This window comes from Anoplolepis gracilipes, chromosome 4 (assembly GCF_047496725.1).
Source record: "Anoplolepis gracilipes chromosome 4, ASM4749672v1, whole genome shotgun sequence".
In the NCBI taxonomy this organism is placed as follows: Eukaryota; Metazoa; Arthropoda; class Insecta; order Hymenoptera; family Formicidae; genus Anoplolepis; species Anoplolepis gracilipes.
In genome coordinates, this window is record NC_132973.1 from 13,062,269 (window position 1) to 13,089,571 (window position 27,303).

A 27,303-nucleotide genomic window follows, 5' to 3' on the forward strand; every position below is an offset into this window, starting at 1 on the left:
GAAATTGAGGAAAATTTCAAAATTTTAAAAGGCAGACATTAGTATATTTTTTTGCAAAATTGATTGAATACGTAAAAACGAAACGTACTTTAGAGATTTAATTTTTATATTGATTATTACATTCTATTCTTTCTGTGAATTTCAATGTATTTTAATAAAGAATAAAAAAATGAAACATTATAAGTACGAAATTATTGAATTATATTGTAATATTCGTGCTTTGATTTATTCATATAAAGCACTTTTAAGTGAATAGCTTTTAATAATATTCGAGAGTTTTCAGGCATTTTAGCAAATGAATTAGATTTTTGTTAAAACGTTCACAATTTTAATGTTTTCTTTAATTGAATGTCAAAATAAGCGCTACAGTTAAAATTTATAAAACAATGCATAAAATGCGCAAATTAAACGGAAAATAAAGGCAGCGTTAAAATATTTTGCAAATACAGAATATTACAGAAGGCGCCTTTTTCCAATCACAAATATGAAAAGCAAGAGAAAAATAACGGCAATCAATAGATAATAATAATATAGCTCTCGACAGATAATTAATTATAAGCGATTGAAAATAAAAAATTTTGTTTCAAAAATATATGCACTTTTTACAACAGAGAAAAAACATGAATATTATTTTTATTAGGTATTTTAAAAATAGGCATTTTTAATAAAAAAGAAATAGATATTTTTAGTTAAAAAGAAAAAATCAATCTATTTCTAATTAAATATTAATACATACACGTTGTTTATTTTATATTAAAATGGTCATTCTTTTCTTTTGCTTACGAATGTAGGAGAGACTCGTTGGGTGTGGTTCTGCCTGGACTACTTCTCGGATTTTTTATACGTGCTCGACATAATATTTCACATTCGAACGGGATACTTGGAAGACGGTGTGCTGCAAACCGACGCCACGAAATTGAGAAACCATTACACGAACAGCACCACGTTTTACATAGACATCCTGTGCCTGCTGCCCCTCGACTTTTTATACTTATCTATAGGATTTAACAGTATGCTGCGAAGTTTTAGACTCGTAAAAATTTACCGGTAATTATCACTCTTTCTCTATCTTTTTTTTACGATTAGCTTGTTAAATAAAACGATAAATTTAATTAGCAAGTTTATTATACTTTGCAAAATACTTTATTTGTATTTATTAAGTATTGTATTTATAGAATATTATATTCTTTTATATAACATAAGAAGTATAAATCGCATGACATTTGAAAGAGAAATTGATTTGAGGTGTGAAATTAAATGGAGTGCAACGAATTTAGAACATTTTTAAAAAACTATTTATCACGAGAAATTCTCGCGCGAAAAATTTACTTTCAATGATTAAGACATATCGATTGAGTAAAGTCATTATTGCGATTTTCTTGCTTCCTCGACCACTGTAATTGGTTTCGGTCTTATAAGTAAAGTTTAGATTTCTGCTCAAGAAATACCAAGACTTGTTTAAACTAATTGTAAGCCGAGATTGAAAGGGATTGCAAAAGTTCGTGCGTAAGGTTACAATAACGCGGTACTAATCTTTCTCACCGTGAATGTTTACATTCCGATAGAAACATCGACGATTCAGAAATATCGTAAAAATGGACGATAAATAAATGTTGTGTCTCAATGCTATCGCTTCTCGATAGCAATACAATGTGCGAGAGAGTAACAGCACGACTTTTCCCGTATTTCTGACGCGAGAATTACGTATTGATGACTTATCAACAAACTTCGTCAAATCTGATTTCGTCGAAAACAATGACTCATCAGTCGCAACGTCCGTGTTCTCATTTATTTCTAAATGTGCCTGTCTCATTCTCATCTAACGTCGACATTGGACGCGATATGTGTGTTAAGCAAACGGAACTCGGAATCAGATGACCGTATTTAGTGATAAATGATGGCAGTGAGAACATGGACCGTGTAGTATGGACGTATTTACTGAAGAGTAATGATACAAGAATCGGAAGAAAGTAAGAGAGAAAACAACGACAAATAACATTGAAGATTTAGTAACTTAATTCTTTCTTTAATAACACAATTCTCCTTTCAATAATTTCGCAAAACTCAATTTTTACCTCATATCGGAAGAATACAATTGATAGATTAAGAGTCGTCAAGCGTTCGGATGAAATTAAAAATACAATAGTAAAACTAGCGCACTTTTTGCTTCAGTCTTTTTTTCTCTCTCTCTTCCAGTGTTATTCCATAGTTTATACCATAAATCATTGATCGCAATCGTTTCAATCGCTGCACCGCGCCATGCCATAAATCGTGAAATTGCGCGGGTCGCGCGTCAATACGACGGAAACTCCGCACTCGAAAATAATAAATAAAAAAAGAGACAGAGGTACATATTTTAACCTGTTGATGACTGGATTCTTTGTCATGTGCGCGAAGATTAAAAATGAATGCGAACATTCATTGCGCTCCACGAGATTTTCACCCTGGGAAACGTTTTAAAAGGAATTCCCCAATTTATGGCACACCGACCGCCGGAATTTCCACTAATTTTCTCGACCCGCTTTCTCTCTCTCTGACGCAGGTTCTGGGCGTTCATGGACAGGACCGAACGACACACAAACTACCCGAATTTGTTTCGCTCCACCTCCTTGATACATTATTTACTGGTGATCTTTCACTGGAACGGGTGCCTCTATCACATTATTTATAAGAACAACGGTTTCGGCAGTAAGAACTGGGTGTTCAGCGACTCCGAAACAGCAGACGTTGTCAAGCAATATCTGCAGAGTTACTACTGGTGTACTCTTGCCCTAACAACCATCGGTGATCTGCCCAGGTATTTACTTATTTATTTACACACTCATGTTATATACATACACTAGATATACAAGCTTAAGCGAGAATTTATTATACACTATTGATACAATCGGATCAATCTTTCTCATTTGCATAAAGAACCTCATGAAAATTCGTATATGCAAACTTTTATTTGTTTAAGTAAATTTATTTTATTTATACTGTTCTACTTTTATATGCGATAAAATTTATTTCTACTGCGTATAAAATAAATATATAACATGGTATGTTAAATTGTTTTGTGCGGACCTAAAAACAAAGAAAATTTGGTTACGTTAACCATCGCAAAATATATTGTACATCAATTTGGCATGATAATCCCTCATCGGCTTTTATATAAATCCCAGGATACCTTTTTTTGCAAAAAACATTGCTGAAATCCATGGGGAGTAACTTTTACGCTATTATGATATGCATTATTCTCAAATCGATATGCATATGGATCGCATTAAAATTGTATAAAGCACAGCCATGAGACTGTTAAAGTAACAATTTTTTTCGTACTTTTTTACACACTCTCTTAGTGTGATGTTCCTACGAGGGTCTGGGATCATTAACTCAATATGACGTATTTTTCGCGTATTCTTGCATTCACGTAATGATGTTCCGAGCATAGTTTTTAATAAAAAAATGATAAATTTTATGATGTTCTGTTTTAACGTTGCAATATCTGCACCTTGTAAAGCGTGTTGCTTTTACCAAAATTGACGACAATGTCCGAAGTAAATTATTAAAAATAAAAAAAAATACCTATCCAGATCAATTCGTTAGAGAAGCAAACGAATAAATGATAATTAAATTGATGAATTTTTGGCAGTATTTAAATTGTACGATATAACATCGAAAATATATCACATTTACATACTATCACAGTTCTCTTTAATAACATTTATTTTAATTTGGTGTATATACATTTCTGAATTTGTCGTACTTTATATTTGGAATCCGTAGATATTTCAATTAAGTCAATATTTATTGGTGTATTATAAAAACTCAAAATCATTATAGTTGAACGGAATCAAACAAGAATCGCATAAACAGAAAGCATCGACAGACGCGAGTAAATAAATCGATATTTTTGTTAGCGCACTTAAAATAGAGGAATTTATATAAAAGAGAAAAAAAAATATTGCAGTGCAACATTTCAGTGTATTTACTGGACAAAAAAATTTCCATTTGTAAGCATTTTCATTCCTTACTTGGTTCGAAACGAACAATGCCTACAATGAAAAAATATAATTTAGAAAGATATCAGGATGTCTATTCCCTGGAAAAACGGGAATATTCAGGAATTTCTGTGTATCTGGAAAAATCAGAGAAGTCTTATGAAATTTTACAGGGAATTTTTTTGAAAATCTTTTTTTGATAATTTTGCTTTTCATCTTGTAAACAGTCAGCCGTGTATGTGAAACTAGCGTCTTGTTTTGTAGAAACTCATTAATTGAGTTTTGCTTTTATTTTTGATAGAGTTCTTGATCCTAGAATTTTTGATAAGATTAAATATAAATAATTCTGACTATTAAACAAAAAAATAACTCGAGACAAACTGATTGTAAGATGTCAGGTTTGCATCTTGCTTTGTTCGTTGACGACTTTTTTAGCATTTTTAATCAGATTTTAAGCGCTTGAAAATATTATGATAGTTTTACAAAAAGTTCTATGCGTAAAAATTATTAGAATATTAATTAAACAATTAAATTGTTCGAGATACCGGACATATAAGTATTGAGACGCTTTGTTTTTGTAAAAACTATAAAAACTATAAAAATGATAAATTATATATTTATTCTATTGTTTGTTAACAATTATTTGTTTATATCAAAATATTTGAATAATAGTACTATTCCTTTGTAAAACAATACTTGTATATAATATTTGTTTATATATTATTAAATAAAAATATAAATCACGCGTGATTTTTTGTATATATGTTAATATATTTCACGATTATAAATATAATTATTATATATAATATAATAATATTATAATATATGCATATATAATATAACAATAGTATAAATATAACACGAAATCTCATTAATCATTCATCAAGAATTATCGAAATATGACTAGCGTTTAATTTGACAATTTAATTTGTTTAATTAATTGTTAAATTCTAATAATTTTTACGCATATATTTAGAACTTTTTGTATAATTATTATGAAACTCTTAAGCGCTTAAAGTCTGACAAGAAATGCTTAAAAAATCGACAGATAAAGTGAGACAACGTGAACTTGGCATCTCAGTTTGTTCCGTATAAATAGATAAATAAATAAATGTATATATATATATATACATTTTTTTGTTTATATACTTAATGTCTTAACATAATATTGACTACGAAGTACATACTCTTTGTAATTTCTAAAGATCAAGAAATAAAAATTTTATATAAATAAAAAATTATCTCATGAAAGTTATTCAGTTTTTTTTTAGTACATTTATAAATCTAACATTGAAATTTAAAAGACTCCGTGTTTTTCTTTCGTATGAATGAAAAACATTAGAAAATACATGTAATAAAAAAATTTATTTTAGAGAAAGTTGTATTAAAAAGTTTTAAAAATATTCTTTTTACTTAGAATTTTGAACAAAAATACCTGGAATGGAAAATCAAGGAATTTTCAGGGAATTTTTTACAAGATTTAAGTAGACACCCTAGGTATAAAAAGTGTCATTTTATTGCATTGTTAAAAGAACATAATTTTATTTTACTTTATTCTCAGTTCATTGTCAGTATATATTTAAAAATATTTGCGCATAAAATGGTCATTTTAGCTAAAAGTGGTTTGTGTGAAAATTGTGGAAATAGAAAACGTACACATTAGTCAAAAACGTTAATAAATATTTCTTTCATTTTCCTTTTCAGACCGAGGAGTAAAGGCGAATATCTCTTTGTGATTGGTCAGCTGTTCTTCGGTCTGCTGTTATTCGCAACAGTACTGGGTCACGTCGCAAACATCGTCACTTCCGTCAGCGCGGCGCGGAAGGAGTTTCAAGGTAAGTCAGGTTCAAATTCCTCGCATGCCTCTTCTTTTACATTAGCTTACTAGCCGTACTTTAACCTTCCGAGCCAAATATATTCGACGAAAGCAAAATAAGATCGGCCATCGGTTCTTTTTTTATGTCACAAGCAGCTGATTTTTATTACGACGCGATTCGAATCCTGATCGTATTTTATGAAATTTTATTCCGTTTCTGTTCACCTCGAATAAGAAGCAAAAAGAAAACTCACGAAGATATTTATCTCCTGGCTCGTGACTGTAAATAATTCGGCACACGTGATACGCTTTATAGCGCGCGAAACGAGATTTATGATTTTCATTCGACACGTAAAACAAGTCACACAACAGTTCGCTAAGTTCATATGCTACGTTTGCGCGACAGTAGCAATTATTCATCCAAAGTGCTCGAATAAGGTGAATCAGGGCGCAAAGTGTGACTAGCATTAGGGCGTGTGTTAATCTAGTTTCTATTTCCAAAGTTTACGACCTAACTTGGCACAACAGATACGGCTAGAAGGAATTGCATGAATGTGATAATATAACAATACTTATATCATTATGTTAAATATAAAAATGCAATGAAGAGATAAGTCTAAAATTTAAATATGGAAATAGTTTTCTCTTAATATAATAATACTTTTAATATGCAACATTTGTAGAAAAAATTAATTTGTGCCGCTTTTTGGCACAAATGTGAAACAATAACATAAATAACTTAAGTCTTTGTACAACTGAATCAGATTTTACAATACATCTTTTTGTGTCTCTCAAAAAATATACAGTAAAATATGATTTTATCCCACACGTTCCAAGTCATTCGAATTATTTTAACTTGGCCAACTGCCATCGAAGGATCTTTCGGCTCTCCCGTGCCGTTCCATCGCGCGAAGAGCCATGATAAATAACTGCATTTTCAATTAACGCCGAGCAGGAAATGGACACTTCGTTCCGCGTCCGAGACCCGTTTTAATTGCGCCGCATCGCAGTTTCGCCGCGTTCGCATTTCCGCTCTTACACCTTCGTTATTTCACGACTCACCGAGCTGCTCTCTGCGCGTTGCTTTCCACAAAATGCGCGATTCGGTGGTGCATTTTTGGCACAAAAGCGAATACGCGCTTGGAGGAATGTCGAACCGAGAGGTACATTCTCGCGTTTTTCATTTGTATTTTTTAATCTGTGTTGACTTTTTTTTTCGCTCCTCTTCCTTTGTATATATTTTTCTTATGATTCTTTCTTAAATTAGTATAGATTAGTAGAGCGCATAAACGCGCCTATTTCTGTTTAGACATCTTCATGATTATAATAATTAATTTGTGAACGTACAAAATAATTATTGCAACAGAACTGTGAACATCTGAAAAAAAACGGATATAGCATAATATCTCACCATATATAATTGTATTTGAAATTTGATGCAATTGTATACAAAAATAATTACATATAGCTAGATATAATCTTATATAACTCTATTTTTTCTCGGTAGTACTGTTTTCTCATATGTTATTACATGTATTAGATTAAATATTAATTTTATTGCAATAATTATTTTATTACACAAATTAACATGTAAAAATAAGTACATTTATATATCGTCTCGATTGATTTACAAATAAATTAATCAGAAACATATTTGCAAAATAATAATGGAAAACTTGGATCGATTATTTATTGAGAATTATTATCAAACTTTACGATCTTAGTTGATAATGTATGCGGATAGCGTATAAATGGGTTCGCAAGGTTAACGTTAATCGAATTTAAGCGAGTACTCTCGGATTAACATGACTTTCGTTCCGCTAAGCGCATCCTGCAACAACAATAACCGTCGACGCTTGTAACTTTCCTTGGCTTTGTATCGTATGCCAGAACTGTGTAAGATATAACCGAGAGATTCTTTCATTGTGTAGGTAAGCTTCTTATATGGCGTTGTTCGATTACCGTAAAGTATAGGATATTATATTTTGCAATATTATTTTATGACTTTATATCTTTCATCTGATCGTGAGAAAATAAGCATTTATCTGGATTTTTCCTCCTCAAAGTAAGATATTTAATAAAATTGAATTTCACACGTTAGAAATATTTATTTTATTTGTTATAAACTACTAAAACGTACTGATACACTTTGTATTAATTTTTTTTCTAATTGATTTGGCATAAAAAATGTTTTATTTTTTTAGAATAGATATCGCTTCTTTTACGCAGACTTTTTAAAAACATCTATCTTATTATTTTTCTTAAATGTATAAAAATATTATGTGTCCCGATAGTGAAAGATAATAAAAATCGTGAAAGCATTTGTCGCAATTACGACTTCTATCTCATCGATTAAGATCCTTTTTAAAGAGCTTGTAAATCCCTTGACCCTCGTAGAGCAAGGAAAACTGACAGGATCGTTAAGTGTCAGGATGTTTAATAACCGTCTTCAGGAGTTTAAGCGCGCGTTATCTCGCTCTCTCTCTCTCTCTCTCTCTCTCTCTCTCTCTCTCTCTCCATATTTGTGAAAAACTTGACATAATGATGTCAGATTTTAGTAAAAATTTACAATTGAAAAAAGCACTCACATTAATTTTAGCTCTTTAATACTTATTTTTTTTTAATACAGAAATAATAATGTTAACAATAATCGAAAAACAAAAAGTTTTACTGTTACAAAGTGGAAGTACATATAAAATTTCAATGCATCGTATATATGTATGTCGCAATTCCTTATCTGTTAACATTATAAAATTAAATAGAAATGTCAATCGTCGTCCTATAAAGAAAAATTTAATTTTTCTATACGAGAGAAAAACTACATTGCATTTTCATTGCACTTTGAATTCTTATGGTAACAAAGCGGATAAAATGCCACGAAATAATAACAATTTGCAAAGAAATTGTATATTTGATAATTACCTGTTTATCGATAAATATTATTATTTATTGCAATGCTGTTTATTATTGTAACATCAATAACACATAATTGCATTACAAACAAATAAAAGCAAGCAAACAGGAAACATAATTTTCTGTAATCACTATTGCTAAATACATTAAAAACGTCTTTTATTATTAATTAAAAGTATTTAATGAAAATTGTGACAATCATAGACATAGACATCTGATATTTTTAAAAAGTTATTCCTCAACGATACAAATTTAATTTAAATTGTTGCAGTATTAGATTTGCATGTATAACTTGACCTATTTACTTTGCCGATAAGGTATTAATATTGATTCCATACGATTCCGATACATTAATTTAATAATTTTACGAGAGATCCATACGTGATGTGCGTTTATTTTCCACATGTCATGTATGTTGATTTTCGGCACTGACAAGTAATTATCTTACTTTTCTAATTTTTGTATACTCGTATTGATTTATATAAAATTTTTAATATTTCTATCAAATTAATAATTTTTCAGTTGTACGCTTAGATCATTTTATTTGCTTTAACATTATCTCATACAAAAATAAACCATTGAATTCAGAAACAAAAAGTGTGTGTACAAAAAGGATGTTAAAAAGTTTAAGAAAAATGAAAAATATACATAAATTTAATATTTAGGACTTTATGCCAAGTGTCAAATCAGCATAATTGACAGTGGCATATTGAACTAAAATATAAATATGATATATTAATAATTTTTCTCCATATACACATTCATCAAAAGAAAATTACTGATATCTGGAGGAAAGAAAATTTTCTGGTACATCAGAAACAGCATTATACAGAAATAATAAAATAATGGAAATTACGATAAAAGTTTTAAAAAACCACTTTTATGATTTCGCGATCGGTGCGCATTAAAATGTAAAGAAGGAAATTGCAATCAAATTTCAAAAGCGGAGGATTTGGCATAAATTTTACTGACTAGTTATGATAATAAAAGCAAATAAAACGAGATTATCATTATGAAATTCTTCTTACATATATCCTCCCTACATATTCATGTAAATTAGTTTAGGCTCACTTTAGAGGGGATTTTTATTTACGATGTAAAACGAAATTGCAAAATGAAAATTAATGTTATAAATTACATTTATAGTATATTCCCCACAGGATTCGTAGAAATATAAAATACAGTACGATGGGATGGTAATGACCCCCGGCGCTCTTTACTTTTACAATTTTCCCCGCGGAATTAAACTGCTTCCGGCGGGAACGTCGGTGATTAAATATGAAACGCAATAGAATTTCTTCTAATTTCGCACTCGCGTTCGCCTTCAGCTACCCGATATCTCATTACACGCAGAACGAAATCGTTATTACCCTGGCGTACTTACTGCACAACAATCGTAGATTTATCAGATTGCTTATAAAATTGAAATAAAAAAAATATCTCATCCGTAAAAATAAAAAAATAAAAAAACACATGAGTGACGATAAATAAAAAATAAAAAGACACATGAGTGACGGAAAATAAAAGGGCACATGAGTGACGTGAAAATAAAAATATAATACATTTACGAAATATTTCATCAAAACGGTCTGCTAATAAATAAATCTGTTTAAAATTAAACCAATCTTTGTTATATACGGCATATACAGATGTGCAATATTCTTGACGAAGAATAACTAATGTTCTTCATGAATGAAAAGCTTGCGAAAATAATTCGTCAAGCTCTATTTACAGCGCCGGTGTAAATGCGCTGTCAACAATTTATCTCTGAAAGCAGCTACGGTTATTCGAAAAGTTTTCTAATTTGCCAGAACTACGACAGAATGTGTTCACCAAGCTTTTCCTTACAATTGACCATCATTAAGCGGTTATAGGTACGTCAGTGAGTTCGTAGGAGTTTATACGTCGGATACTAGCGACGATTTAGATACTGCCCACACGAATATTGTCCATCCCTGTGGACTATCGGTACAAAACTCTCGTGATTTCAGCCGACTATGTAGTGATGTCCGCGGAGTTCACTTTTAATTGCCCGTCGTTAAATAGTTCATTAGCATGTTACGCGCAGAGAGTTAATTGAAAATAACGATGCATGATGTGTTTAAAACTTGTGAAACGCGTTTATCGATTCTCTTCTTGCAACTTCCCCGTTGCGAAATATTTATGTAAGGACATAAAGAGAAGAAGATAAAATCTTCACAAGAAAAAGACAATAAAAACTATTACAAATTTACTAACGACTGTACGAGTAAAGTTATCGTTAACAGTGATATCAAGATGTAAACAATAAAATTCTCTAAGTGGATTAAAGTCTATACATTAAACACAACATTTTTTTCGATTTTTAATGCATGATTACATTATTGGAGCTATTATAAGATACATATAACATTAATAGCAAAAATTTAACTTGAACTCTTGTTTCTAATAAATTTATATTTTTTCAAAAAAATGACTCTCTCTTAAAAGTACCATTTTCAATATTATGCATGTCTACTTACATATGCTGTTACATTTGCGACGTATTACCAGAGAGAAATCGCGACTATCTACAGAGCATACATTACATCAGCACATACATGTACTTAATTCTCTGTGTAGATGTTCATCATTGAATAGTCGCTTTGTTCCCTTTCGCACTGAGAGCTGTACATATACATATATTACAATTCTCATTACGAGCAGCAACAGTCTGTTACACGAAATTGAAACTTGTTCTATTATAAAATATAAAATATTTTATATAGAAAATATAAAATATATATTATGTTTTTTGTAAAATATTAACACAATATAATTTTAGATAATTTTATTGAATTTTTTACAAAGTTAGTTAATTGGAACTTTTATTGAAAGTATTGATAAAACTTTATCGTGAACATGTATCCGTATATGTTTGTGATCCGTAAAAATGATTACAAATGAGTGCAAAAATTAAATTATATCAAACATATACAATATTTTTCATATTACATAAAAATCAATCTATAAATTCATGCATATTTATATACGCGAATGAAATAAAAAATTATGAATAACAGGGCAATAATAAAAAACAAATTGTTAATAATAAAAATAATATATGTATATATAAAATAATAAGCGTTTTATTTATTTTGTTTTTAAATTCCTCAAAAAATACATTTATGAATTTACCTATAGATTGATTATAGCAACCTTGGTTTAAAAATACACATCATCTATTTTAAATTCTTTTACAATACACCCGCAAAATTTATTTTGATAAAAAAGAAAGAGAGAGGGAGGAAGATACGGTTACGAGCGTTTCCTCGTTAATGTAAAAGAGAATTTAACATAAATCATCGCATGCATATCGTACGCAGTGGGAGCAAAAAGTATCTCTGTAAATTACTTAGCTGTTACCGGCCTCTCCCCGAGATTAGTTAAGATAATTGGATGGCAGTCCGGCAGCCCTGAAGTAAAACGCAGAACCACGCGGAAAACGAGGGGCAGGCTTACGTTAATTTTATGAAATTAGCCGGACAGAATAAATCTACTTAACGCGAACTTTGACGGTACGTTGACCCAGAGCGTACAATTATTTGGCCGTGGTGAAATCACTATTAATTTTGCTCTGATTATACCATTCTGTTACAATAGTAAATACCGATGTATATCAAGGAACAACCGTCTTTTCCGCCAGACTACATACCTTATGCTTTAATTAATTGAAACGCGATTGTTAAAACGCTGTTAAATATGCAATTGGCTTGGCGAGGAGTAATTTCTTTTATACGACGTGAGATGGGAATACGAAGCTAAGAAACTTTCTTCGTATATTAGGCGATTATCAAAGCTGTTCGAAACTTAAAGTTCATCCGGCATACGCGGCGTCATAATTTAGCCGATGTATTTTGCGAGCTTCCAAAGGCGGAGCAACATCAATTTCCTTAATTACGTCAGTCGTGTTCTGATACATTAGGCCAATAATTTTGACGTTGTAATTTCAGCCGTTACTCATTGCCTAAAGACGGGTGCGCAGCATTAGATCAAAGTATAAGCTTTGAAACTAAATTTCATGTACTTTCGAGCAGAAGGCTCGCGTATACTCACGCGCTTCTAAATCAAAAGAAAGTTTTCTGCTTAAACGATACTTGGAATACTTGCCGCAAGTTTGATATCGTAATTTGATTTTCTCCATTATAGAAGACTTAACATCAATATAACAAATGTGTGTTTCTACCCTTTACTTTTTACCTTACAATTGAATGCTTCAAGTTATTTATTATTATTTAAAAATAGAGCCTAATAATGATTTGCTATATAATTATTTATTGTATTTTACCCTTTAATATTATTTAGGTTATAACAATAATTTTTTATTTTAAAATAATTTAAGATAAAAAATTTTATGTAAAAGATATATTCACAATATATACGAAGTTTTTATTTCGATAAAAGATACGAGCTGTAGAAAAACTAAACAGTTTTGCAAATATGCTTATACAGTTCTGTTGACATATTTTTAAAACTGTTTTGTGAAACATATACGCGCATCAAAAAGCTTTTTTATTAAAATAAACCATTCATAATCATGTATATATATAGTAATATTAGGATTCGAAACGGCTATGGTATATATATACAACCATAACCGTTTCGTGAAACGGATCCTAATATTACTGTATATATATATATATATATATATATATATACATGGTTATGAATGGTTTATTTGAATAAAAAAGCTTTTTGATGCGCGTATATGTTTCACAATTATATATATATGTATATATATAAACAGGCATGATATACATATACATATACATATATATATTATAAACGATGCGATTATCTACATTTTTACTAGATATATTCGCTATTGTAAGTTTAGAAGTCAAAGAATTTTCTGATTGTAAGAGAAAAGTTACAGCGCACTTGTAGAATCATGCAAAAATCTTACAGAAGATTTTGTAAAGTTTTCAAAGAAAAATACATCAAACATTTGAAAACATATTTTTAATACGCAAAAAGGCAAGAAAGAAAGCTTTTCTTCCTTTGTCAACGACTCGATCTCGCGTCGCAAATGGTAGCGTTGTGGACGACGACTCGTAACAAATGTGACACGATCGATTTATGCGAATTATGTGGAATAAGCGTTGCGAGTTGGAAATATGATGGTTACAGGCACCCTAACAAGGACGAGCGCCAAACGCGAGCCGCACAATTATGGTTGCGGTTATTCGATAGGTTGGCATATAGTACTTCCCCGGCATGAATACAGCTTTAGTTTAAACTATAAGCTTTGAAACGTTACACGGAATATGTATGCGCGACGTTTGAGGCAAACCGCGAAAGAAAATTCTGCGAGGAATATTCTGAATTTGATTTCAAAGCTTTTAAAGTGTCATATAATTGCCACAATTCGCGAAATTACCTCGCATTTGTCGATTCTAAACAATTTGCGTTTCTGTGTTTCAACGTTGCATAACACAATTTACACGTATTATATATTTTCGAATTCATAAACAATAGAATCACATAAGCGAAACTGGTGTTAGATAAAGATTGTATTACTAAAAACAAACGCAAGCTAATTAATTACATTGCGTTGTGAAATATGAAATGATAGTCTTTGACGTTAATCGATTTTACTTTACGCTACACTTTTATTTTATTTTCCTGTGTGTAAAAAACTTCCCTCTCGGCTCGGTAATGATGAAGCAAGACGACAGATACGGCACATGATACTACATACATGGTAAAATTATAGCATGAATCGCGCGGTCAAACGTCACCGAGACGTGAAGAGATGTAATTAACTTTGTCATTAAATACGCGTAAAGGGAGTAATTAATGATGCTATAGATTTAACCCTTTTAGGCCGGAGTAAAGCTGCAGAAGCTCGGTAATTGTATCGTCCGTTCATCCTGTTGTGAGTAATTAAAATATATTGAACGAAGGCTCGAGATCATCGTTTATTACCCTTGAGAGCCCACGTAAAAGTCCAAGCTACAACGCAAAAGCATAAAGTTTTTGTGTGAAGTGCAAAAGCCTCGAAAGCTGTCATTTATAAGGGGGAGATACTTGAACGACACGAATAGTGGGAAAGAGATTGAAGTGAAGATTAAATCGGTTCTCGTGAAGGGAGGATAAGAAAAATTTTTTCCCTGATATTTTATTTCGCTCGAGAAGTAATTCCGATATTTTATTTCATCCAATGAATGTTTTGCATAATCTGACGAAAAATCTTTCTTTTAAATCCGGAGAAATAATTTATAAATGAATTATTCAAAGTTTATGGAATTAGTTTTTTTTTTTTTTTTTTTTTTTTTTTTTTTTTGCAAACAATGAAATACGCTTTTATAATCGCATTTCGCAATGGTACACGTGAACTTAACGTTTCCGGCTTGCTAAAGTGAATGAGTGACGTGTGCAAAGTGAATGTTTCAAATTACATTGTGCCCGTTAACCGGCTGACTCTATTTGGTCAGTTCGCAGTCTTTTTTGGAAAAAGCGGAAACGGTTTTCAAAAGATATTACGCTTTCGATAAAAAGTTTCCTCCCAAATTACATTTTCATCTTTTGCTGATAACTCGATTTCCGCCGGTTTTCCTCGGTTAAAAGAAACGAGTTGTGTAAGAAAAAAATCAATTACTACGGTAGAAAGACTGATGAAGAAAATAACTTCGTTCGATCAACCTCTCTTTCCTTTCCCCTCTTCTGCGTGGCTGGATCGCGATTTGCGACACTCTAGATCAAAATGACATATGTTACAAAAGTTCGAGAATTACATGACGAGGATGGGGGATGAAGGAAATATCTTTGCCTATATTTTACTAAGAATAAATTACATCGCTGTCTACGGCTAAAAGTCAAAGGGGGTGATCCGAATCGTGAACTCTGACACGTCGGATCGTGAAAAAAGTTGAAACGACCTGACGGAGGAGATGGTTTTACGAGAGCGTAATGATGGTGCTACATGGCGCGCGAACTAATCCATGCGTCTGAATAATATATGGCGACCACAGAGGGCACGCTCCCTTCACGCCACTACCTGCTGCGACAACCCTCCGCAATGTCGCAGTGTCATTACACCGGCTTAAGAGCACGTAGCCGATACTTCGTAATCGTTAAGCCACCAACTGTCTACCCACAGTAGCGCGGCTTTATTGGATTCGCGCTGGCAAAGCTGTTGCACGAAGTTGCAATTGCTAAGCACGTAGCGTTTGTAAAGTATTTAGCTAACATTCTGGCTGCGCGATGGAGATATCTCTTCTATGAAGAAATATAATTGTAAGGATTGTAAAAGGGAAATTTAATTATGGGAAAAAATTATGTTTAAAGGGAAATTATATAATTTATCGTTGAAAAATTAACGTCGTCTAATGTGAAATAATCGAAATCTTTAATTATAGTCTCGCGAACTTTTACTGAAATTTACCATTTTTTCTTCTGTTTTCGAAAGAAAGTAATCTAATCAATGAATATTCCATTTAGCCTCACGTTTTCCAGAGGATATTATTAAGAATCTAGAAAAAAAAAATCAATATTAAGAATATAAAAAATCGTTTGAATTCTCATTAGCTAATTACGATCAATTTACCAATGAAAGCAATTTACATTGATAGGGCGTGGGACGGGGATAACATTTCTAAAATGTGGAACGATCGCCCATCGCGATATTATCGATAAACTCGAACATTTTCGACATCTCTCATTGCGAAACAACTGGACACTGGACGCAAACGATGCGTGCACATTGCCTCGAGCGATTTCACATTCGTTGCCATGGGGGTAGTCAAGGGGAGTAATAGAACAGAGAATATTATCCCGGTGTTACTCGCTATACATTTAATAGGGCCTGAGATGTGCGACAGAGCGCGGAATATCGCATTGCGAACAATATCTCTGCATTTACAGCACGTCCCAAACCAAATGCTGTCGCATTTGCGACCCGAGAGGTTACCGGCATCGTGTCGCCTGATAATTCAACATTTATTGCTCGACCGTGATACAACGTCCTGCTTATGAATATTCCTTTGTGTGCGACCCTGCGACTCTTCATTCTCTCATTAACTCCTTCGATATGTAAATTCGCGTATATACATATATAATCAACGTTGATGGGCTGAGCGTTTCTGTTCATTGAATACGTTCATCGTATACATTCTTCCTATACAACGATATAAACGCCGTCAAGATTAAAATTAGTTTGAAAAAAAAATAAAAAAATGTCCAAACTATCGGTAAACGAATATACTCTTACACGGACATTTAAAATATTAGAAATATGATACATTATTTGCAAAGTATCATTTATCGAAAGTCTCTCAGTGATATCGCGCGAAGAAAACAGCTTTAAAACAAATACTCTGCATTCAAGTATTGTCGTTCAAGTACGGGAAAGAAAGAGGTATCTCTCTTATGTAAAAGCACCGAGTTACAGACACTCGAAATACGAATGGCAAGTACCGCTTAATTGAAGAGCAGCTCATCGCGCAATCTGAATAAAGCGGCGTGGCGCGCGTTAATTTCGTAAAATCGTCGTCGTCGCTCTGCGTCGAGGGTTACAAGTGTGTACTTAAGGAATAATGCATTGCTCCCTAAATTGCGTGGTACGTTAATCGCGTGGCTGTGTCGACGTGGCTGGCCGGCCGGCCGGCCGGAAAACGACGTTAAAACTCATCGCGCGCGTTAATTGTATCGGATTTTAGCACGCTCGCATCGGCGCGTTCCGTTTCACGGCGACTGCACTTCGCACGAATTATAAACACGACGACGTTTCTCGTCAGTTACCGAAAGCGCTGCCTGTTAACGGCGAAATGTCGATCGACGCGACCGATATTGTTCTCGTTCAACACGGACGCGCGTATGGAAATGGACATGTGCAAAGTTGTATTAGCGTGGAAGTTGACAGACGCCTGTTTGCGTACATATGTATATGTATATATTTATGTATTTTTTTTTATTTAATATATACATTTAGAGAGGTCTAGCTGATCACATTTATTTAAATTGTAATAATATGCATTGGATTAACAGTGGTCCTAAAATAATTGCTATTGTATTATTTTTTTTTTTTTTTTTTTTTTCATAATACTAACGAGTAGAGTTAACGAGGCGACGCAGTATCGGCATTCACAAAGCTTCCAACTAAATGAATGGACATGTCAGTCTTTTCTTTGATATAAAAAACTCTAGATTTTACTTTTCTTTGATATAAAACTCTAGATTCTACCAACAGCAAATGAAAGAATAGTACGTTTTATAAAGCAGAACCGGAACATTTTCATTGTGAAATTTTCATGAAATATATTTATAAATGAGATAGGACACTAATTATTCTACCTGATTAAAATAAAAGCAGGATATTGTACAGTATGCAATTTCATCAACGGCAACGCGAATATTCTACGTGATCTCTTCTTGCAAGGATGATTATGAGAACTGCTATTATTATCTCTGAAACAAGATATATATATATATATATATATATATATATAATTTCTCTCCGTGTACAATTTACTAATAGTAATGAACCAATATAGTAATAATTAATAATTTATTAAATGCATAAAATTGGTGCATATTCTGCAGGCAAATAATCTATGACTGTCTTTAAACGTAAATTCGAATTTTGATAATAAATATTATCATGATATTGCATGTGTTAGTATGATATGGAAGTAATATTTTCATACTTGTTCTATCTCATTTCTTCACGTAATAAATTGATCTTGTTCTTGATCATTGTTAAAGATACTTGTTAATTAACAAAATTAATCATATAATAAAAATATTCTTCTGAGCGAATCAATGTATTATATATTCACTCGCTTCGAGTGACATGTTAAATTTAGTTAACATTTGCGACGTCCAATCGAATCGTTACAAGCGCAAAGCCATGACGATTATCTCACGCATTATTCCGCCCGAGTGGTCAAAATGGTAATAGTTAATTAATTAACGATTAATCGGTTGCGGTCGCACAACGGTGCACACGTGTTTTACATCGGTCTACGATAATTTTGATCATTCGATCATTGAAGTATTTCAACGTGTCTCGATTCATTACACCCTGTTACATACACAAATCTGCGACTCGTTAACTTTGAACATTCGCAAACGCAAGTCAAATTGCATTAATTAATAAAACAAGATTACTTCGAGCAACTCTACTTCCATTATATATGATAGAAAGTAATTCGTAACTCGTTTATTATACTAATTGCAGCAATGTTATACTTCCGATGGAATCTCCACACAGAATAATGTATGAGTTGTCCACACAATTAATACTAAATGTCATAGTCTTAATTTCTATCTCATGTTTAAACCGAATGTGATATTTATATTAAATTAATAAATCACGAAATTGAAGAATTTTAGTCGGTATAAAAAGTGAGAGAAAAAGAGGAGAAAGTTACCAAATATAAAATTACCAAATAAAATGACTGAAATTGGGCATAATTTAAATGAAAACAAAAATTATCGATCAAAAGAAAAGCGTCCGGATCATGTCTTTACAATTCATTGACATTTCGTTTCGGCCTCAAAATTTTTATTGAATTTTTTTGGTATATACATTCAAATTATTGACGTTGAAAAGTATGTTATTTATTGAATAATAACATTACGTAAAATATTTATTGAATAGAATTTGCAATCATTTACACATATTTATTAAGTAAGTATAATTTTCTTACATTGGTAAAAATCTAAGAGAAAATACCGCATCACACAATTGTCCTTAAAATTATATTAATATATTTCATAAATTAATAAATAATTAATATTATGTAATGTACACGTTTCGCGAAGCTTATTCCCGAAATATTTTTTCCAAACGCATTTTGAATATGAATAAAACGTGAAATGCGCGCAGTCCACTTGAAAATTTTCGATTTTCCCGCAAAAGAGGTTGCCGGGATCGGGCTTGAAGGGACGGGATCGCTTTCTTAGGATAAAAATTGCGCGTTTGAAATGACAGAACCGAAAGAGGCGATCCGTGAAACGACCAGAGGATCTTCACCTGAACCGGAAATCGTTTCGTCCAAAGTACACGTTAAGGGCGTACTCGAGAATTTTGCTTGCCATCCCGACTGCCGCAATTCCGACTTGATTGAAGACCGGACATTAATCGTGCGTAATGACTAAAATCTCTCGCCCGTGATGTTCCTCTTGTACTCGGACGCGAGAAAAACGCGCGACTGATTTTGCTCGCGTTTGACCAGAGTCTTTTGCGACTTTTTAAGCTCTAGGTCAATAGTAGCAGTCTTTAATTTCGTATCCGGCTAAAAACGGTCACGCGTTTTTAAAATCCTGAATTTCTTCTTAATTTCAATTTGTAGCTATTTCGTAATTTATTCAATTCTTACACTTTGTTTAAAAAATCTATCAATACTAAAAATTTAAAATATTACATATATGTTTTTGCGATATATACTAATAAACATCAGTATATAAATAAAAACTTTCATTAAGCATAGTTATATGTATAATATTATTTAATTCTAAAAGTTAAATTGAAATAGAATATATAATTGCAATTTTGACAAATCAACTTTATTATTAGTACAGATTAAAGTTCTGTTATTTCTTGTTTTCGTAAACACAGTTAAATTTTACGCCACAGCTTAACTTGAATATATTTACATCAAAAGAATATATAATACATAATAGATAATTCATTGTATTTATTTTTATTCATATCAAGACTACCGAAAAGCTTCCGAAAGGTTGTGATCACCGCAAGAATTGTAAAAACATTGAAGAAACAATTTCAAAAAAAAACACCAAAGATAAATATTACAAAAGCAAACAGGTTTTAGTAATTAACATTTTATTAATCATAATAGCGATAAACAAAAAGATTTAACCGACATAAAATTTTTCTAGGAAGAAACTTCAAAACAATAAATAGCTGTCATTTTATTTTTTCACCGTGTAAGTTTATGAGACGTACAATTTTTTTATATTTCTGTGAAAAAATTACGTATTAACAAAACGTACTAACAAAATTTTATAATAGAACAACATTAGCATTTATAAAATAATAGTCTTGGATATTTCTCTACATTTTCTTATTATTACATAGCTATCTTATTCCTTTAGAAGTACATCTCTAGAAATAATCGAATAAACGATGCCTATTATTGGATGCACCAAAGAGGACAATTGCAAAAGAGATGCCTTTCTGAAAGCGCGGCAGCTTGAAGCCGAACTCGCTAGAGGTTTGCTTTATTTTGATTTAGTTTCGCGACATCTCCAGGTTAAACAGTATTTGTCGATGCGAAAATGTTATTTTATGCAATCTCAGGAGGAATCAAAATCCCTGACTATTATTTTATCACGGAACTAGGGAATCCACATAAACAAGGGGAGAGTACCAATTCGAAAAAGATTGGAGAAACAGCGGTTTTATCAAGCATTGACGTGACCCAGGATTTACCCGGAAATCCCGATAACGTAACGCATCACGCGTCCGGAAATAAACATTTAGACGAGCGAACGGCAGCCGCCACCGTTCCCAAGGAACCGATCTCAGCTGCACAGGAGAATCGCATTGAAATCTCGCAAGCGGCGAAGACAGTTCCCGAGACACTTGTCCAGACTCAACAAGCTGATGTTCCAGAATTGTCGGTTGACGGTCAGGAAACGAAAGCCGAGAATCAACGCGCGCCTCGGGAAATCCCAGATACGGAATTTCGCGATAGCTAAGACGAAGTTTAAAGTTCCCAGACAAAAAGCCGAAGCGAAAATCAACGCTAATTTAGTCGAACTGCATTCAATTTGATCGCCTGAGGCAGCCAAGTAAAGCTCTTTGACGTAACAAATGATAAAAGCTTTTCTAATCTTGCAATTTTATTTAATTATATAATTTATTTAATCTCTTTAACGATTTAATTTCATTTCTTCGGTTGTTATCACGACATATTTTCTTGTTTTTGAAAAAAATATGAAATCTCACGAAACATTTCTTAATAAATATACAAATGATTTTAATTTATACAATTTTTAAAAATATATTTTCAAATAAATATTGCATTATTATAGTCATTTGAAATAGAAATAGAATACTTAAATATTTTTTGTGTAGATTTGGAAAAAGCAAAAGAAGATATGTAAAACAAATGATTTCGAAATATAAACTTAATAAATTTAATTTCTTGTTTGCTTTTAAAACTATTTCTTCTTATCTTAAATTTATTATAATCCATTTTTTAATAAAATTATTCTTGCATATAGCAACTGATGTTGAAATAAATTTAAATATATATTATTATATTGAAATAAATTTAACTATACATTATATTATCATGAAATATACTCTTAAATTTAGAATTAAATAAGTTTTCAAAATGTAAAGTTATTTTATCTAATTTATATGAGATATTTATAAAGAGAAGTACAGAGATATTTAAATTATAATATATATATATATTGTTTTATATCTGTATAAGTTCCGTCAAAAGAAATATTAAAGTATTCTGTTCTTATTTGAGTAACACTGTATATAATAAATAAAAAAATAATGAAAGTCTTCATAGTCTTGTATATAATTAAAATATTTGTTTATTTTTCTCACAGCTTGCCCTTTCTTCATTTCACATCAATCCTCTTGATACTTCTCAGATCCAATATCGTTTTACTTCTTCCATGGCCCTAATTACATTCTCGTCCGAACCTGATTCGATGTACGAGAAGCCGATTGCAGACGGTTCTTGCAAAAACAAGTAGATACGAAAGAAATACCTTTTCAAGTTAACGATGGATTAAAGGGGAGAACGGTGAGTCGCAAGGGTAAATTTGCCAACTAGTCGTGTAATTAAGGGCGTCCCAATTGGGGATTCTGGGTCGCTCCCAAAGAGTTAAGAGGAAGAAGAAAGAACGAAGAAGAAAGAGAGGAACGTATGAACTCATCAAAGCCATCCTGAACAAACTTCGCAGTTTTCCACGCCATTATATTGCGATGAAAAGATCAAGTTAAGTTGGCAATACGATCGACACAATTACGAAAAAAACTCGCATAGATCATCCTGATTATCCTACTCTAATCATTAACATGACGGTCCACAAAGGTAAATCCGAAGGAGGAATTACAAAACCGAAATTTATGCGGGTCAATCACTATAACGACTTTGAACGCTGGACGTTCGTGTAATCGACCATTATTTCGAGGAAACAGTTGAGAAGTAAGGTTGGGCAAAGCTTTGGGATATTTATTAGTTGGTTGGTATAGGTTTCCTTGATTTAGATGTGGTATATCTTTGATTAATTAACAGATATTTTAATGATAATTGCATCTTAAAAATTATATGCATACTATTATAATAATGATTGTATATTTACATCAAGAAAAAATTAATTGCAAGTAAAAATCTCATTATATGCAATGTTGACATCTCATTATATGAACTTTACGACATTGGATATTTCGACAGGAATCTATTAGCAATCAATAGATCAATTTTGATTACGGCCAATAAATTTACGCTGACATAAAAATTGGAAAAATATCAAAGAAACGACTCGCTTGAAATGTCTCATATGTTTCTACAAGATCGATCAAATATCAAAACGTCATTTTAAAATGATAAAATCAGAAATGTCAGATAGCGTGGAAAACGCCTCGTTACAAATTGCAACGGCTGAAGAAATGCAAGAAGAGAGTAGTTCAGCCATCGAGGAAGGATCCGAGTTTGACGAGGAGAAAAACGAAAGTAAAGATCAATTTTTTTGGAATGTTTTATCATAATCAAACATATTTTTCGCAATCAAGCGACATTATTCCAAACATGGACTTGAAGGAAAGAGCATTAAGGTATATCACTCATAATTAAACACGGTGGGTAAAGCACTGATGCGAGGGGCTTTTGACTTCCAAAAAGAACCTTCATATTTATATATAGAGGTCAACGATATTCTGCAGTCTCATTTATTTCTGTGTATGTCTCATATCTAAGTAACGTATTTATTTATTTTTCTATTTATCTTTATTTTTATTTATTTTTTATTTATTTTTTTATTTATTTTTTTCTGGCCACATTCAATATTACTTAATCTGTTTAAATGACAGCACAGTTAATTATGTTTATTAGTTAAATACTAACACATTGCAGCACTATAATAGCCCATATATATATATATATATGACTAACGTGCTTCATCATTGCTTTTTGAAATAACGTCTTTTAAGACTGTGATTCCAAACCATATTATTTGTCAGAGAAAACATGTGAACAAAATTTATGAGGTAACACTTTTTATATGAGGAACTGATATTAATGAATGTTTCTCTTTTTTTTGTATTACACACAGTGTTTATCGCAAAGGATTAATGTAAATTGTTTCGTATCTATTGGTAGAAGATACATATTGAATTTGATGCATACTTTCTTGTAATTATATTGATTTGCTGAATACGAAAATCGTGTGATACAAAATTCCCTTTACCGAAGTATTTTCTCTTCATTCACAGGATATCAAACAGCCGTATTTACATTGGTTACGTTTGCGGCAGTTTTCGTACTCTACGTTTACGTGGTATACAGCTTGAGTAGTCCACCCTCTCTATCTCAATGCTAACAGCCGTTTAATTAACTAATTTGAAGATGATATTAATATTATATATCTTATAAGAGTTATCGAATTAACGAGAAATTATTTAAACATTATGAATCTCAGAATCAAACACTAAATAAACTTTTGAATGGACGCATATTAATAATTCATTTTTTCGTTCTTTCAATATTAGTATCCACCAATTGAATATTATTAATCAATAATTATAATTAAACCGCTGAAAATATTATAATCATATTTCTCAAATTATTACATTTATTACAAACTATACTAGAAATTTTAAACGTAATATATTAATGGGTACCAATATATCAGTCGATTTCTTGACATTTCTCTCTGAATTTTCGAGATAAAAATGATTTATTTGAATTGTTGAATGACGTGGTCTACTTTTCAAGAAGTAATTAAATTTCTGGGGTCCTTTGACAGTGAGCAACGGTCCCTTAGCTTAACGTGACATAACGCGTATGGTCTTATCTCCTTTCTTCTCTCTTTTTTTCTTTTTTCTCGGAGGCATAGAAAGATATTGTGTCACATAAATCTTACTCTTACACAATTTCTGAATTCAGAATTATATTCGAAAATATGTTTCGATCCTCTGCAACGGGCTTAATGATCGCAGTTACCAGGGCGTTGTCACATTTCTCGCCATAAAAGTTTAAAGAGACGCTATTGTGACGAGATATTAGCATAATATTTGAATATATAGCTCGCAAGTATCGCGCGATATGAATGATATTTAGCTTAATGACTTCTTATTTCACGACAAGTATTAAAACTACTTTACAACCCCTCGTGAAAAGCATCACCGTAAATCTCGTACAGAAATATTAAAGAGAGAAAGAAATCAACTTTTGAAGCATACTGTCCTTTCGTGAATAAAGAATTACTTTACTCGTGTGATATAGGCTGAAACATGATGCGGAGTCGTCGGTAACTTTTTGATTAAAAAGAACATTAGTCTTGTGATGTTTCCCATTCGCGTCTCCATTTCATAAAACTGCAAGGCAAATACGGAGGAAGTAACATTTGCCTCATTCTGATGTATAGCACTGTTTTTTTTTATTATGCATATAATATTATGACAGTAATATTGCAAGTATATATAATATAACTACTAGTATTTAGGAATCGTTTAAACCCAATCTAATTTTTTTTTTAATTAACAAAAATATAAAAGAATAATTAAATTGAGTATTAAAGTTTTTGGTTGGCAGGAAAACCTGTCGTTTTCAATCAACGAGACGCCGGAAATTGAAAAACTAGCATACATTCTACTTCGGCCTCGTGGCGCACTTACGACAGGCGAAATAGACGGCATATTTGGATTTGAAATTACCACTTAGATTGTCGTGGATTGGGTTAAATTGCAATTTCTGCCGTGACTACCGTCCTGAACTATTAGATTATAGCGTCTGCGACAACACTTTCGTACAAATGCACGTTCGCCGATTCCTCAATTTCTGATCGAGTTTGTCAACGCGTGAAATATGATGTACTTATTTTTAGTCTGTCTTTTCTCTGGTATATTGATAAGGTAGTACATTATTGGCGAAGCAATTAAAAAGATAATAATATTTTATTACAAAAAAACCAAGAATATATATCACAAATTATTACTTATTAAATATTCAAAAATTTTACATTATTCTAATCCTAATCAATATGTTATTATTGTATTATATCACATATTTTTGAAAAATTTATTTCTCTGAATTTTTCTTCTTATTAAAGCAAATTTTTCATATATTAGAAAATTCACATTATATGAGAGAAAAACATTTTTTACTAAAATGTTTGAATATTTCTTAATCATAATTTATCTCTGTCTTTCCCTCTCTCTTTAAATTGTGTAAGGTTATATGGTCATTGCAAATAAAATGCTTATTAACTTGCGGAATATATTAAATATTTGCATTTTTGCAACGATATGCACGTCGAACTGGAAATTACAGATAAAATTCGAGCAGGAGAATTTTTTATGAGTAGATAAATGTTTTACGTCCTACTATAAGCAGAATTCATTGCAAAATGTGCACGTCGAGCTCGTTGGCATTTTATTACGCTGTGTCGATCATTCGCAGTCTTGATAGTTCCATTTTACACATCATGCCAGTTGTTTCAAATAAAATTGAGGTTCTAAAGATATCTCTTACTATCATCATCAAGCGCTTTTTGCATATGGCTTATGGCCAACGTATGGAGCAGTCAACTGACACAATTACGAGAATAAAGTTCAGAGTTGTATGTTATATGAAACATGGAAGGAAATCTTTATTTTTTTATTACATCCGATTTGAAAATTATTAACTTCTTTATTTGAAAATTATTAACTTCTCTACTTTAGTTGAAAATTTTCGAGTTTCCAAAGAATCTATCATGTATTAATATTAAGATCAAAGTATATTATGTGAAAATTATCTTTTATTCTTCTATCTTATCTTTTTCTTGCGAAAGGAAATTATATAATTTGCATGTTAATGATCATTATTCAAGCTCTATCATAGCATATTCATGCTCAAGTTACTTTGATATTCGAGACATAACCGAATGGTAATGCAATAATATGTGCATAATACTACTTTATTCGAACGTTTGAGCGCTACAACAGCGGAAAGTAAATGCATACGGAAACTTACAAAACATATGGAGAATTGTGTTATATAAGCGTTTTGCATTAAAATACCATTAGATTTAATTCCATAAATAAGGTAAGTTGCACGCCGATTTCAAATAAACTGCGACAGGTACGTAAAATACCCATGAACGCTTCCAAAGAATTATGGCGATAAAGTGGTCACAGCTGAAACAACTGTCCTCTGTCCGTGTATATTTTTATACGTGCGTGCGTCATTGCTGTTTGAATGATAAATCAACGAAATGGCAGTCTCGACAATAGAGATTTAGTGGTGGACTCAAACCGATTGTTTCTGCTGCAAAAAGTAGTGATTCCCGTGCACTGATCAGACATCAGTATGCATCGGCAGTAGTAACAGTCAGAGTATTTGCTTTCAAGACTGCGTCGTAACTCCTGAATTTAGT

At 31.8% G+C, this 27,303-nt stretch overlaps 1 protein-coding gene across 12 annotated transcripts in view; it reads left to right on the plus strand.

Annotated features, from left to right (window-relative positions):
* The window catches only part of LOC140664565 (cyclic nucleotide-gated channel alpha-3), a 159,601-nt gene that overhangs the window by 87,761 nt on the left and 44,537 nt on the right, over positions 1-27,303 (plus strand). For all 12 annotated transcript variants that reach the window (XM_072889753.1, XM_072889757.1, XM_072889756.1 and 9 more), the window contains 3 exons: positions 792-1,047; positions 2,543-2,797; positions 5,688-5,818. In XM_072889753.1, coding sequence (XP_072745854.1) covers positions 792-1,047; positions 2,543-2,797; positions 5,688-5,818 — 642 coding nt within the window. The remainder of the gene's footprint in view (positions 1-791; positions 1,048-2,542; positions 2,798-5,687; positions 5,819-27,303) is intronic.